At 52.3% G+C, this 14,706-nt stretch overlaps 4 protein-coding genes across 4 annotated transcripts; 3 read left to right on the top strand and 1 right to left on the bottom strand.

The window, feature by feature from the left end:
* Positions 1 to 138: 138 nt before the first annotated feature.
* SPSK_03415 (26S proteasome non-ATPase regulatory subunit 10) lies at positions 139 to 1,389 on the top strand (the record flags this gene model as incomplete). Its single annotated transcript, XM_016730253.1, has 7 exons — positions 139 to 291; positions 354 to 482; positions 565 to 667; positions 741 to 754; positions 854 to 1,091; positions 1,161 to 1,255; positions 1,336 to 1,389. The coding sequence occupies 7 exons, from the start codon at positions 139 to 141 to the stop codon at positions 1,387 to 1,389; spliced, it is 786 nt and encodes a 261-aa protein (XP_016585285.1).
* A 628-nt stretch (positions 1,390 to 2,017) lies between these two features.
* On the bottom strand, positions 2,018 to 4,785 carry SPSK_03037 (uncharacterized protein; the record flags this gene model as incomplete). The annotated part of the gene is made up of 3 exons (XM_016729881.1): positions 2,018 to 3,113; positions 3,187 to 4,203; positions 4,247 to 4,785. The coding sequence occupies 3 exons, from the start codon at positions 4,783 to 4,785 to the stop codon at positions 2,018 to 2,020; spliced, it is 2,652 nt and encodes an 883-aa protein (XP_016585284.1).
* Positions 4,786 to 10,519: 5,734 nt separating this feature from the next.
* Positions 10,520 to 10,765, top strand: SPSK_03804 (uncharacterized protein; the record flags this gene model as incomplete). The annotated part of the gene is made up of 1 exon (XM_016730637.1): positions 10,520 to 10,765. One exon carries the CDS (start codon positions 10,520 to 10,522, stop codon positions 10,763 to 10,765), a length of 246 nt encoding a protein of 81 aa, XP_016585283.1.
* An 864-nt stretch (positions 10,766 to 11,629) lies between these two features.
* SPSK_03604 (uncharacterized protein) lies at positions 11,630 to 12,388 on the top strand (the record flags this gene model as incomplete). Its single annotated transcript, XM_016730441.1, has 1 exon — positions 11,630 to 12,388. The coding sequence occupies one exon, from the start codon at positions 11,630 to 11,632 to the stop codon at positions 12,386 to 12,388; it is 759 nt and encodes a 252-aa protein (XP_016585282.1).
* Between the last annotated feature and the right edge of the window lie 2,318 nt (positions 12,389 to 14,706).

The following is a 14,706-nucleotide window of genomic DNA, read 5'->3' as shown; positions in this document are numbered from 1 at the left end:
ATGCGTCGTACAAGATACATCACTTCGCCTACTTACATCGCTGGCCACCTTGCGCTCTCAGTCTGCTCTATCGCCCCCTTTTTTCTTTGTTATTCGTTCACCGATTTCGTATTTCCTGATCAGTTCTCGTTTTTCGCCATGGCCGACCAGACAGATCGATTTGCCATACATGCAGCATGCCGCGAAGGCCAAGGTGCGCAGCCCGGCAAGTCCTCATCAATCGTAAATAACATGAAGCTTACACGCGCCTACGGTACCCTCGTAGTCACTGTGGTTGAATCTCTATTGAATGTAAGGCTGTTGTGGATTTTTTTCCGTTTGTTGAATCCGTTTCACTGACTGTCATCGAACAGGCAGATCCAAAGCTGGCAAACCGCAAGGATGACGATGGTCGTCTGCCAATACACTGGGCTGCATCCTCCAACCAGCTGGAGATTGTGCGCCTTCTAATTCAGGTGAAAGGTTTCGATCCTGACGTTCAGGTTTGTATTGGCAGGTCCACGTAACCTCAGAGCTTTTGTTAGTTGCTTTTTACCACTCCATATGGCTGACATTTTCGAGTAGGATGACAGCGGTTGGACACCGTTAATGATCGCGGCCAGTGTCAGAGACGCTGAGCCTGTTGTTGATTTGCTTCTGAACAGAGGGGCTAGTGTGGACGAGAAGAGTGCGTTGCCACATCGGGAGCCTGGCCAACCGACCTCTTAGATTGGTGACCGCATAACTAACCAAGTACGCAGACCATAACGGACAGGTGAGCACGTGGTTAAATAGCGAGCAAATCAAAGCCAAAATATCGACGGGGGCCGAGTGTACTTTAGCTCACGGTCCTTGACTGACGCGGATTGCGTAGACTGCCCTCCATTTTGTTGCTTCAAAGAGCAACATCGACCTCGCGAAGAAGTTGCTTGAGGGCTCGCCTTCTGCATCGGCTCGTGTCCGGGATAAACGCGGCCAGTACGCGATCCACCGCGCTGCGGCAGTCGGCTCTACACCGATGGTGACTTTGCTTCTAAAACACCGCAGCCCATTGAATGCAACCGACAATTATGGTCAGACGGCGCTGCACCATGCGGTGGCCGAAGGACATGGTATGAGTCATTCCATGCTTGGTTCTATTTATCTCGAAGGGCGGTTTGTAATCGTTTAATTATATATAGGTGACACTGCCGTGGCTCTTCTCAAGGCAGGCGCTGAGACGGAGAAGAAGGATCAGTCTGGTTTTTTGGCCCTCGATCTTGCGCCAGACAAGGAGGTGAGTCTGTTGCTGACAAAGGCACAGGTGACGTGGAGATGAGCCGACCTTGCAGAAGTAAACTGACAATTGTTTTTAAGGTGCGGAAGTACATTATTCAGGCGGCTGAGAGAGAGGGCATAGAGCTGGCATGATGTTGACACTGCAGGCGTTTCTGCAGCATAGCATGCACTTATTACTACGGAGTACAACTGGACCATTCTCGACCTGCTTCACCATACATGGGTTTACAAACTTGTACTGTCTTAACAACCTAAAGGAGAACATGTCTGAAGACAATTAAGGAAGAGAAGAGAGGGTTTTATGTAGACAACATTCGCATAATTGTGATTGGTGGTATTTACATGTAAATATGCGAACGCAGGAAACAAGCACCGCGACCAAAATGTTACAAGACACGCACGACGTACATGAAAGCAGCTCCCATTCCGACGTAGACATATAATGATAGTAAAGTTTGAGAAAAAGCAAAATCCAAGCCTAGAAACAAGGTAATAAAGTACACCGATATACATGTTCATAGAAGTGGTCCATCATCCGGACACAAATAGAACGAAACATAGCCCCGTATTTCACCTCCTACCTAAAATATGCACAAAAGAATACCAACATGACAATATCGACGCCAGCCAACAATAACCTAGGTATAGTAAAACGCAAAAGATAATCAAAATAGTGGCGCAGAGAATGAGCAAAAATAAAGGATGACATATAAAAGAAAGTAATGAGGAAAGCTAAGAAGCTGTCGGTGGTGATGGATAATTATGTCACCATCCACAGGCAACCACATTTACTCAAGCCAGACTCATCACGTTTCTCAAACACCTCACCGGCCCCCATGATGTCCCTCTTTCCCTGTGAAAACAAAGACGGGCCAGATTCAATTTCGGAAATCGTGACTTGAATGGGCTGCCCGCTGGCATCCCGGTTTGGAACGGCCTTGAGGCTTGTGCCTTCCAGTTTGAGCTCGTACTGCATGCACGTTGCCTGAGGTGAGTTTGCCATGCGACGCTCCTCCATCTTCACAACACGTGGGTATGGAGGCGGAGCATTTGGGAATAGTGGAGGCGTAGACGTTGCCGAAGAATTACTCTCCGTGGCCGTAGCGGCACCACCATCTGCAGCTGCACCGGTAGAACTAGGGTTCATTTGAGTTGGCGTCGGCGTGGTCGTCGACGGAGTATATGTCGAAGACAGACTGAGTCTGTACATGCTCGTGTTTTGGTTTGGGTAAATGAAAATTTCAAGAATCGTATCTGGCCACGTGCAAACCCAAGGCTTATCGCCCGCCTGCGCCAGCATGGCACCCTTGCGACCGAAGGGACCAGCAGCATCAAACGATAGCGATCCAGTAAGGCCGCCCGCACCACGCTTATTGTTGTTGGTAGTGCTTGCTTCCGTCGTAGGCTGAGCATTGGGAGCAGACAAAAAGCTCTCGCGAACAATGACGGTTTTGTTGTACGGCATCATCTTGAACCATGCTGGTCCGCGATTCAGGTCGAGGGTGTCATTAACAAGTAACAAAGGTGCCCGTGACTTGATTGTAGGGGCCTGCTCGCCGTAGAAAAACAAGTTATTCTCATATGTGGCCGATTCATTGCAATGGATACTGATGTCGTACATGGGTCCGTCCGGAGTCAAAGGCAGGCTATTGACTGTGAGGGTCATGCTGTATTGATTTGCAATACCGCACTTCCATGCTTGGGCTTGTGTTGTATCGTTGAAGCAGGCGCCCGGGCTTTCGTTGATTTGAAATGGCAGTCCAAATGTGCCAGTTGGGAGGCCTGGGAGATTTGTTGGTGTAGGAATCGGCGTCGCATCGACGGTGACGGTGACGGAAACAGGACCATTGTTATTTCTAAAACACTTTGTGAGTGATACTGGCACAAGACGAAAACCTTTGGCAAGAGTCTGGAGGTGTTTGAGCTTACGAGTGGTGGAGTTCTTGGGCCCGTCTGTGTCTAGACACAAATGTACCAATGACAGCGCCGAGAACGATACCCATCAATAAGAGGGCGGTGATGACGAGGCAGATAGCCCAGTAGGGGATAACGCCGAGGATCCGGCGTCCGCCGTAGCGTTGAACGAAGTGTGGAGCTTTGTGCTTGCGTTTCTCGCTTATATTCCGCGCTTCCGTGTTGATTTCGCGCCCACTTCCCTCCGTGGTGAAGCTTCTCAAAGAGTACCGAGAACGGGGTGACTCGGCGCCCTCCACACCATCAAACTCTGGATTGCGTGAAGCCAGCCCAATTCCCCCGGCGCCAGGGATAAGTTGTATGGGGGCGGGTACCGCAATATGTGCGGAAGTTGATGCTGTTTCACCCGGTGAGGTAACAGGTTGCACTTGAGTTGGGTCCGGCACTGCGGCTTGCACCGCTGCAGGTACTGCAACTGGCACTGTATTTGGAGCTGTTGGTCCAGATGCTACAGAGCCGGCCAGTGGATCAGCTAATGGGTCGTAATGTGGTTGTACGTTGGCGGCGGCAATCTTGCGAGTGTATGCTTCGTCCGGATATCTCGTGTATGGCGGCAGCTGCTCAGTATGACCGTCAGGGCCAATTAGATCGGCAACATCCTCGCCGTCGGGACCGATGCGACGTCGATAATTGTCAGCCATACTGGGGAATCCAACGGGGATGTCGGTTACCGGCAGGGCACTTGGACCGGCCATCGTGTTTTGCTGGTACAAGCCATAGGGAAACGTTGGACCGCGGGGGCCAGAGTAGGATGAATCGGATGGTGCGACAGTAGACGTTGTGGCACCGCTCAAGGTTCTAGCCATGCGTACATTCTGAGGATACATCTGGTAAGGGAAAGAGGGTCCTGACGGGCCTTGGTAAGGCTCTTCTTCAAGTACGGGTGGTACACTGCTCGTGGCGCCCTCGCGAACATTGTCCAAAAGGCCGGTGTTGCTACTACTACCAGAGGCGCTTTCGGGAGGCACTGACCTCGGGGAGTGTCCAATTGGAGGTTTCGCAATGCTAGATGGACGGGTAGACGTGAGAGATCTTGGTAAAGAGGAGAGGGTAGGAGGTGGAGGCGTGGGCAAGGATGCAGATTCTTGTGGCGGTTGCGGTAGAATTGGTTCGTTGAAGAATTGTGACGAAGTCGTCGCGAACGCATTTGACGGAGACGAAGTGTCTGAAGGAGCGGCAGAGGAGGAGGAGGAGGAGGAGGGAGGGGGGTGATGAGGGTGATGAGGAGGAAAAGACTCTTTCGGCGAAGGTAGAAGAGGCCGCAGCGCCGGGTGTTGTCGAAAGGTGGTCTTCTTGATGAGGTCCGTCAGACACGGAAGACCTTTGGCTGTCCGTAGTATTCGTATTGGTAGTAAGAGGTGTGCCTGTTGACGTAGCAGTGGAGTCTTGGTGAGGCCTAAAGCCATTTGACACGGTCATAGCCATGGCGGTTAGATAGGCATCGTCGTCCGCGACATCGGGAGTGTCCGCGTCAACTTGGACAGAAACTCCTCTGGACAGGCGCCGCGAGGCCCTCCGCTCGAATTCAGACGCCTTCTCCTCGGAACGATCCATGGATACTAGACGTTCGGCCACGGACTAGAGCCGACAAAGATGATGAGACTCGCTGCCGGCCTGCCCGGCTGTTGCTCGCATCCGCCTGCGTGGGGAGTATTGCGCCCTCGACGCAATGCCCGTCGTTGCACGCTTGATCGATCGAGTCCCGTGAGTAGATGGCAAGAGGAATTTGCCAGGCGACGACGGAATGCGACGATGTTCGAACGGCGCGATATATCTCGGCGTGCAATCGACGGTTCTGTATCAAGTTGTGATCTTCGGTGTGCCTGTTTCAGCCGATCACAGCGTTCAGTCGTGATGCTTCAGCCGCAGCACCTCTCGTTCAGACAACAGACAGAAAAGATGCAACGGTCAACGTTTGTGAGATCCCGGGAGCGATTGGGAAACAGTGCGTCGTCGGGTGAAATGGCGATGATCCACGGGCGATTGAGAGTAACGTTGACGACAAGGCGAAACGAATCGAAGGATGGGGATAATGACGAGAGAAATGGAGGATGACAGGAGGAAGTGAAAAGATGCGTGGGTAAAAAGAACCAGTGAGAAGGAAAGGGGGGGATGCGGCGAGTGCCCCAGCCAGCGCCAGCCCAACCAGCCTAAACCGACGAGGCGCCGGCCCAGAAAGAAGTCGAAAAAAGCACTGACCGAACAGGGAAAGACCAAATGGCTCAGTCACGGCGAGACTAACAACAGCGAAATAATACAACGTACGGCAAGAACAGGGGACAGCCAGGGGCAGTAATTGCGCTAGGTCTCTGGGGGGAAGGTTCCTAGAGTCCGTATGCGTGCGATGAAAGGAAACATTTTGCGTTACGACTTTACAGATGTAAAATGAGAGGTTACAATTCCCCCCGTCTACGATAATTGGGAGTAGTCCCGGGCGACAATTAAAATACAGAATGGACCACTTTTGCCTTAATCCTCCTGCGTCCTCCATCGACTACAGACGACAGCACTGAAGGGGGGGGGGGGCGACGCACAGGTTGCCGATATACGATGTGCTCCTGTTTGTACTCTGTACGTTACAATACGAAGCATTTCGAAAGCCCACCTCTGTTTTCCGGGGAGCCGACTTGACATGTACTTGGGACCACGCGGCAAAATCAGCACAGATGCACTTTCCGTTCTCAGTTAGCGTTTCTCTCAAGCGGTCTTCCCTCGTCTTCGTGCCTCTGGCGATGAGATACAGCTGCTGACGATCAAATGCCAGTGCCGCGTGCAGTGAAATCTCGTTTGTTGGACAGACAAAGAGAGCAAGCAAAGGAAGGATCTGGTTGCCAGTTGACAAAAGGGCCTGGCCAGTTCCAGGAACAACAGGAACAGATCTTGGCTGGGGTTTCGGACCGGGGTGTGTAGGCGGCCTGTGATTGACCTGGGCAAGTGATGGGGCCGCCGCCTTAGCCTCCCTTCATGTGTCTTTTCTTAGCAATGTCAGCATAAGGAGCGAAGGTCTTGTTCGAGTCAATCCGTCCACTTCAGCGCCCCTGATTGGCTCGGAACATGGGCTGGTAATAGGCTGTCTGGCACAAAACACATGCCGTCCTTTCAGAGGGTCCTCTGGTTCTCTGCGACATAGATTCGTACAGAAAGACAACTCACTTGGCCAAATACTTGCGTTTGGCACAGCCGTTTTGTTCGCCGGGGTTCTGACCTTGGTTTCGGTTGTACTTGGGAGTTGAGTTTTGCTAGATCAAAAAAGGGGCGTTGGTGGAGCCCAGGTCGGCGCCAATAACGTGGCCTTCTTTCTGCTTTGTCCCAGGCTCAGTTCGAAGGTGTGGAAATCGAGTCGACACAATGGCCTGGCCAGCGAGCCAGCAAACCCCAGACAGGAACGGCCGGGCCTGGCCCACAGAAATTGCCCTATGGCGTCCCTGTTCGTGAAGAAAAGCCGGTGGCTTCAAAGCGCCAAGAAAAGTTTCACGTCCCCTCGTCTTCCTCCTGCGACACTGGCCGTGGTGAAGATCCGTCGACGCACGTTCGGCCGACAACTTTACTCGTCCAGGGCGCGCTTTTGTTTGTGCCTCTAATTCCCGAGCTCAATCGTTCACAAACTGCCTTAGTCCGTATGTTGTACTTCTGTCCTGCACCCCTTTTTTCTTCTTTTTTTTCTCCCCTAATTTGTGATTTTCTGTGTCCTTCTGCGTGTCGCTTTCCACAGGTTACTTCTACAACCCAACATGCTCAAGCGAAGACTGCCGATTTTAATATGGATGCCTCATATGCGCCATAGCACGGGATTCGATCATTGGCCTTTAAGCCTATATCCCGATGTCATACTTTCGTAAAACGAGAACAAATCCGAGGAATGCGGTAGGAAGTGGTACACGAGATGAGTAGAACAAAACTAAAGAAGGACGGAGGAGCCAGACGAAATGCCAGGAGAGATACGGTGAAAGACGTAAATTTTCTTGTCGGGGACTTATATCAGTTAAAGTCAAGACAGGGGCTGCTACCAAGTCAAATTCGCAGGTCGAGCGGAAGATGCACGGGGAAACACAGAAGAAGCGCACCACGCCCAAAACAATGGAAAAAGCCAGCTTAGATTCAAATAACATCAACTATATTTCGAATAAAACAACCGTCCAGCCGGAAAGCTAATAAACACCACTCACCGGAAGATTTTAAGCTTTCGATTTATTTAAAAGTTGAGTCGAGAGCGACGAGGGGGCGGGATGAGAATTCAAGAAGATGGTGTAATGATGTGCGGCACACATTGGTAAGTGGCCATTGACACTGGTCAGCATTGGCAGATGCCCGACAAAAGCAGGGCCGGCGGTTGTGTACGTGCGTGTAAGCCTGTTTCTCCTCTTGTCCGACTTTGAACGTCGTGTTACCAGGATGACACGTAGAATCTGTCAGCTGTTTTGTCTCCTTTCAACGCCTTGGCGAAATGTGTACTGGTAAGAGAAAGCGTAGATCTTGAAGATGTGTTCGAGGGCATATTTGAGTGAATAGACAAACCGAGAAGAATAAAACAAACGACGGGAACGGACATCGCACGAAACACCAGCTCAGGCTCAGGGACTGGAGACAAGGTCTAGCAGAAGGTGACACAAAGCTTGGGCATCGGTCTAGATGGGGACGGCACTCGTAGGTCGTGTGGCTTGTGTGCTTGCTGGCCTTGTCTTGCTTGAGACGAACTGGGCGGCCAAATACGCAGGACATGAGTGCTGGGACCATAAATGCTCTGGGGTCATCCTCCGGATTGATAGAAAAGAGAGAGTGAGCCACGAAAGGAAAGGATCGTTGCCTTCCTCCTTATTAATTGCACTCCGCCAACGCCGCTAGGATGTGCTATTGGCTGTGGATGTGTTTATTGTGCATTGTTTTTATTTGTATGGATGTTCCTGGAACCCGCTCCATCTAGAGTGTCTTATGGGGTGGGTGGCGCCAAGACGCAGCGGGCGGTTTGATTGCGGCCATTTAAGGCGGCGTCTTGCCTCCGGGTAAATTCCCAAGAGGCACGTCCGAAGAAGGTTGTGTGGCAACCGTCGAGTGGGACACTTTTGAAGAGAACTTGGTATGAAAATAGGCAAAACGGGAGGGCCAGACACAGTACGGCAAGGAGGAGTCGAGGGCCGTGGCGATGCTGCTGACTGCATGTACTTTGATGTTTGCGAGAATTGACAATTGCGGTGTCGAGGAAGCACGGCATCGTGGGTCAGGGGCCCAACACATAGGGTCTGAAGAGCATCTCGTCGAGCGAGAGATGACAGACGAGTCAACACGATCTGTTAGGAGCTGAACTCATTCTGTCATAGCCTGGTTGGCGTTGGAATAGGCAAGCTTGGGCATGCAACAACATAGCCTTGCCATCCAGTCTCGGCATACCGCGAGTGAAGGCGCGGGCCCGGGCCGGCTACTGGTGCCAGACGGTGGTGTCTTGGCAGGAAATGCCATTGTTGGCTCATCTGGTATCTTCCCGAGGTGGTCCGGTCAGCCTCCGTCTTCTGCGCTTCTCTTCCCCAGTGCCTCCTTACGTCGTCCCCCCTTCCCAATTCTTCTCTTCCCTGTTGCCTTCTTTCGCCTTTGGCAACCTGCAGTAAGATCTGTGTAGCACCGCGACGTCCATCTTCTCACAGTCCTCTGTTGTGGCTCGTTCTTGTCGTCTCTTCTTTCCGCCAGAGTTGGAATCTCCCCACCATTGATGCGGCATCCTTTCGTTTCTACCCCTCCTTCATAAGATCTCGCCTCACACAACAGCACCAAAAATATTCTCGCCGGCCTCAATGCCATCCTTCCTAGGCAGGCCTGCAAGACTAGCTTGCTCCGTCGCTAAAAAACATCCAGCCTCCAAGCATCAAACCAGCCCTTTCAATGTATTGCCGTATCTGAAGCTTAGCAAGATATCCGTACGACAAAAGGATAACTCAATATGCACGCTGCTGCTACTCCTGCAGCCGCCTCTGCCTCTGCATCCGTTTTGTTCGTTTGCACGTCTCCAATACTAGGGCTAGCGAGTAAGCATGTCGTTGTTTTCTCTTCTCATTTCGGACCCTCCTCTATGGTCTCCCATCCCTCTTTCTGTGTCTCGGGGTTGAGAGATGGGCCCGTTATGTATTCCGAGTGGGTGACCTGACATTCGATTCGTTCCCATTTAATTCTCGCTCGTATGTCATGCATCTGGCTGTTGGCCCGCGTCCATACTGGCTCGAAAACCGTTTACTCCCTGCCCTCTTCTTGTTCTTCTTGCGGTTGCTTGCCTCACCGCCCTTTTTGTCGTCTCCTCCGTCCGCATTTTGTCCTTCTTCTGTTTATGCACATTGCCATGAAATAGTGCACTTTTTCGTTGCCCGACAGCCTCGCATGAAATGACAGGTCAGCAGCAACGATCAAGATGTGCAAAAGGGAACTTTTGTTGATGCAACACCCGTCGGGCGCGTTCCAGACGCCTGTCAAGGTACGTTTTCGTGCATTTTCGCCGTTGATGAGACAAAAATCGGGCGTGCCACGCTGAGGACAATATAAAACTGGCACCTATTACAAGCTTTGTCACTTTCGTCGATCTCGTCTTCTCTCTTGACATCGTCACCTTGGTCTTCCTTCGCGTCGACCTATCCCGCGAGCCACGGTGTGCCCCGCCAGCGATGTAGGGTCGCAACGGGCCTTGGTAGGCCCGAGTCAAGGGAGTGAGGGACAGACTTGTCTGCACCAGCCAGTTCAGGAAAGGCGCAAGCGGCTCTGGCGAAACACCCTCCCACTATAATAATGAACAACTGTACTGCGTAGTTCATGTGGGTTGTCGACCTCATACGTACGTATGATACCTGAACGCGAACGACCTCCGCTAGCTAACGCATTGCTATGCCGTTACGTACAGCTGGGAAAGGCCATACATTAAGTATGGATGACGAGAAGTTCAACTACATTTTTGCCAGCAATTGCTTGGAAATTTCTCTCAGGTCTTGCTTGACAAACAGCGGCGGGCAAGTGAAGGAGGCCAGCTTCTCGTCACACAAAGGACTCGAGGGATGAAGGACCATGTCTCTGTCGATTGGCCTGAAGGTCGCCCGCAGCGACAAGGCTTTCATCTGAAGTGTGGTTGGTTCGATGCAGTTTCGGAAACAAACTAGCATGTCGATGTCGTGGCACACCGATCTGGCCACTGTCCGTTTACAAATCAAACGAATAAAAAGAAAAGGAAAGAAAAGAAACTGATATGGAAGAGGCAGACGCGAGAAAACGAGCGCATGTGCAGAAACACGTCTGCAGCTCGCCGTGAGACACTGCAACCATGGCCCGGCCTTTCCTGGCGGTAAAACGCACACGTCCCAATCAGAGCGTTCATGCTGTCCGTCTCAACACAGAGCCCGAGGTCAATGCCACGACCCAGCGCGCCTTGTCTCGTTGCCCAGGAAAAAGGAGGGCGGATGCAAGCAGGACATGTGCAGGTTACGAAGGTTTCGTTTTGTTTAAGGAAGAGGAGCTACCAAATGTGCTGAAAGTGCCCAGAGCCGTGTGGCGCTGGTCAGCCAACTAGGCTACCGTCACCCCCTCACTCCTCTTTCCATCACACTGCACTGCGTTCTTCACCAGTAGACTACCTCTCCGGTTACCTCGCGACTCGTAACTGAGCTGCGGCTCTGGTCTCGCTCTGTGGCCTGTTTGATCCCTACCCTCGTCGTTTGCCATTGCATGCTCTCCCATGAGATACAGCTTATATATATTTGTAGGCAGGGCTCGCCCATGCACTCCCTCCCCTCCTCCAAACATTGCTCTGCAGCATTGTTCTCGAGAGACGAGTCACGCCTTTGACACTGCTCCTGTCTTCTTGTATCCTGTCGGATCCTTTGCTTTTATTGCTTCGAGCTATCTTCTGCATTCGATTGACAAAGTCCGTTTTCCAACCGTACCAACTCACAGTCCTTAAGTTCACCATCGCAGCCATATCTATCAGCGACTCGAATTCCACTTTCCCATCTTACAAGTTATAAACTCAAGAAAGCAACACGAGGCCGGGCTCTCCCCGTCCATGATGAGTTGCTCTATATAGCGAACAGCGACCTTGGTGCTCAACCAAAGCCCCCGCTCCCTTCCTCCGCACTCTACGTGTTTGATCTCCAGCCCACACCCCCTAGTCAGACTTGACGAAGGAGCTCGATGTTGTTGAGACTGCCACGCTATCCTTTCACCAATCTATGCCAGTCTCGCCACAATTCGCCTTTCAAGGAGCGTTAACGAGGTCCACATTGAGCCCGTTGCACGGTCACTCTCTCCAGGCTTGCTAAGCATCCGTTGACGGCTGTAATCGCCTTATCTTTTGGGAGAACCACACTCGGACACCTCTGTATTTCTCTTTTACCGTACTCTATCCACCACTACTCGACCCTTGCCAGCATCCAACATGCCTCCCTCTCACTACTCCTCCAGCTCCTCGGCGTCTAGCCGCTCGAGCCATAGCAGCAGCAGCTCACGCTCCTCGGCCCCGTCACGTTCTTCCCGTGAAGAAATCCGCTCCACCAAAGTGGCACTGCCTCGGAACCGTAAGGCCTTCTCTTGCATCGTCTGGTTTGCCGGCGGCAACCCGGGCCTCGTCAAGCACATCCGGCGCGATGACTTTACATACACTGTCGAATCCAGCCGCGACAGCCGTGGCCGCCGCAACAGTGACGGCGCCGCTACAATCTCGGAGCGCACAAAGTCCCGGTGGCACTTTGTCAAGGTTACAGATCGTGATTATGACGACGACGACGACTATTCATCACAGAGAAGCCTCCGGCCGCGTGGAGGCCCAATGCCATTCCGCGGTGCCGGTAGGCCTCCTGGGGGCCAATCCCGTCGACCAGGCGGCGCTTCTGAGTTTGGCGGTCCGCCGGCTTGGGTAGGTAGGCCAGGCGGTCCTGGTGGTGCTGCCGGTCCAGGCATGCCGGCGGCTCCCGGTGGTGGTCCGCCGATACCTCGTATGCCGAACGGGGTGCCTATGCCCATGAACGTGCCCGGTGGCCCGCAGCGGTTCCCGCCTGGCGGGCCACCCGGGGGACCGGCTTTCCGTGGGCCTATGCCTGGACCTGGCGTCCCACGCCCCGGAATGCGTCCAGGTGGACCAGGTGTTCCTGGTGGCCCCGGCGGCCCTGGTGTGAGGCCGAATATTGTGGATGTATGAGAGGGCATCTCGGCCCATGGCTAAAATTACCATGGCGCCGCTTTGAATTTCATTTCCGTCCTTGCTTTATTTGCCCTTTAGTTTGTTCTCTCTTACGAAACGACGTCAGTATGACTTTACGGGCCTATGATGGCTGCCCATCTCATTTTATAACTTTAACTTTTCTGTTTTACTTTATTTTCATATCTGTCGGGGACGGGGCCGTCGACCTGCCGTGAGTAGGAATGGTTTTGTCATTATGTTTTATTATCCTTTTTTTTCACCCACCTTTCTACCTCTGATGTTGTTTCTTATCCGCGGTTCGTGCCCCCTGCTATCGTTTTTGGTTCTGCCCATAATTTTCTACCGTTCGCCCCCAGTCCATTTTTTTGTTGTTCCAGCATTGTCCTCTTTTACCGCCTTCTTTTCTTTTATCACTTTGCTTTGACGCAACAGACACAAACAACCGGGCACCAGATAGACTGTAAAAGGCACTCTGGACAGACAATGCTTAGAATCAATACAGTAACAAATAAGACAAGAAATCGAACCAGAGAACACATCGAAACTAGAGAACACAATACTACCGCACGCGGCCTTTCTTTGCTACGCGTATCGTGACGATGAATGCGGCTCTGCGCTTCGACGTCATGCTCCGCACTCTTGCTGCATTCTTAGGATGCCCGCTCAGCAAGTGAAGATGATAGGCTGAGCATGTGCCACTAGCGCCCTGGGAGCTGCAGACCGAGATGGGGTTCTTTTGCTCTTGATAACGGAGTCAAGTTGAACAACCCCGGAAACGTTCCTGGCAAGATACCGCTGGCGGCACTGGCAGCCCGAATAAGGCTGTCAGACATTGTCGGCCATTGTAAGTTATTAACAGGCAGACCATTTTTTTTCTCTGTGTCTTGGATCCCTGAATTACCCGCTCCCACGCTTTTTGACATATTTGCGCCCTCTGCTGCTTGGCACGAGAGTTCGTGTATATCTCTGCCCGCGTATGTTTTGCGACGCATGTCTTGGTAGCTTGGATTGGTTTGTCGACACTCTTGTCATCGCGTGTGAAGTGGATCCAAGCCAGATGAGTCCAAACCAAGTAGATCCGATGTTTCTAGGCTGCAATGGTTGCCTTATAATAGGCGCGCAGGGGTGCAAACACCAATAATACAGCAAATCAGAAACGCGGCCGGTTGTGAGAAGTAGAAAATAAAATGGACAACACGGAAACAATTAACAAGCATTGCCAGCCGGGCACGGACAAGCTCTGCCGAATCTGCTGTCGGACTGGACCGGGGACTATCAACTGGGCAAATGAATATAAAATGGCCCGGCTGTAGGCATGTCGTCTAGAGCGTCTTGGAGCCCCACACAGTCATAGTGGTGTCTTTCTCTCCACTTTCAGGGCTCTGGCCAGGCTGCAATAGGACAATAGGATATGCACGTCAGATTCAAGAAGGAATGCACGGCTGTAGGAGGGCAGCTGGCGCAAACCGCGAGCCCAGCAAACGGCCAGAAGAGGTCGGCCTGGCCATATTTTACATTTTCCTTTTCGCCTCCCCTGCTTTTCGTCTTGTAGTATCTTTCCTTCAATCTCCAGGGGCGGCGTCTGCAGGCTTTTTCCGTGTGAGGTGTGCACTGCATAATGGTGAGAGATGGTATTTGATATACCCTACAAGTATTTTGCACGACGTTTTGCCGTTACGAACTCCGCCGAAGGGGGTACTCGTAAGCATTGCAGTTTGTAAGGTTCGCCAACTGGAGACAGATGCATATTCGCCGCCGGAAAAAGAATCACAAGGGTCACCGGGGGCGGTTGCAGCATTGTAGAGGACGACAGAGATCAAGGCTAGGCTGAGGCACGAGGGAGGGTGAGGCACAGAACCAACTGCGTCACTGTGAGGCCAACGACTGCGGCGCGAGGGCGTGGCTGTACGCGGGGTGCATTAGGAAGGTCATGCCGTGGCCTACTGAATTGAGGTTACGTCGCTCAAAGGGCGCTGTAATACAGCATACGTCTAAGAGGAACGCAAGTTGATGGCACCCAATAATTGTGCGACGGCCATCCCGTAGCGTGTCGCCCAGCAATAAACCGTGCGATATGTATCGCGCCCTGCAACTTGACATGTTGCGCATCCTCAACGTCGACCAGGGCAGAAGACCATCAAACCAGCGCAGTTTCTTACTGCACGTTGATCCTGCTGGGAGTGGGAGTGGAGGGGGGAAGGGGGGGGGTGCTCGGAAGTCTTGCAGAACGATGTTGCAGCGGTGCTCCTTCCCTTGAAGCCTCCTCGTCACGTAAACAAACGACCAGGCGATGCGGAGATAGCTCTTTCCCTATT

The sequence above is a fragment of the Sporothrix schenckii genome (assembly GCF_000961545.1).
Source record: "Sporothrix schenckii 1099-18 chromosome Unknown Cont47, whole genome shotgun sequence".
NCBI classification, from domain to species: Eukaryota; Fungi; Ascomycota; class Sordariomycetes; order Ophiostomatales; family Ophiostomataceae; genus Sporothrix; species Sporothrix schenckii.
The sequence above is the reverse complement of the archived record's forward strand: the minus strand, read 5'-3'. Positions and strand labels throughout refer to the sequence as shown.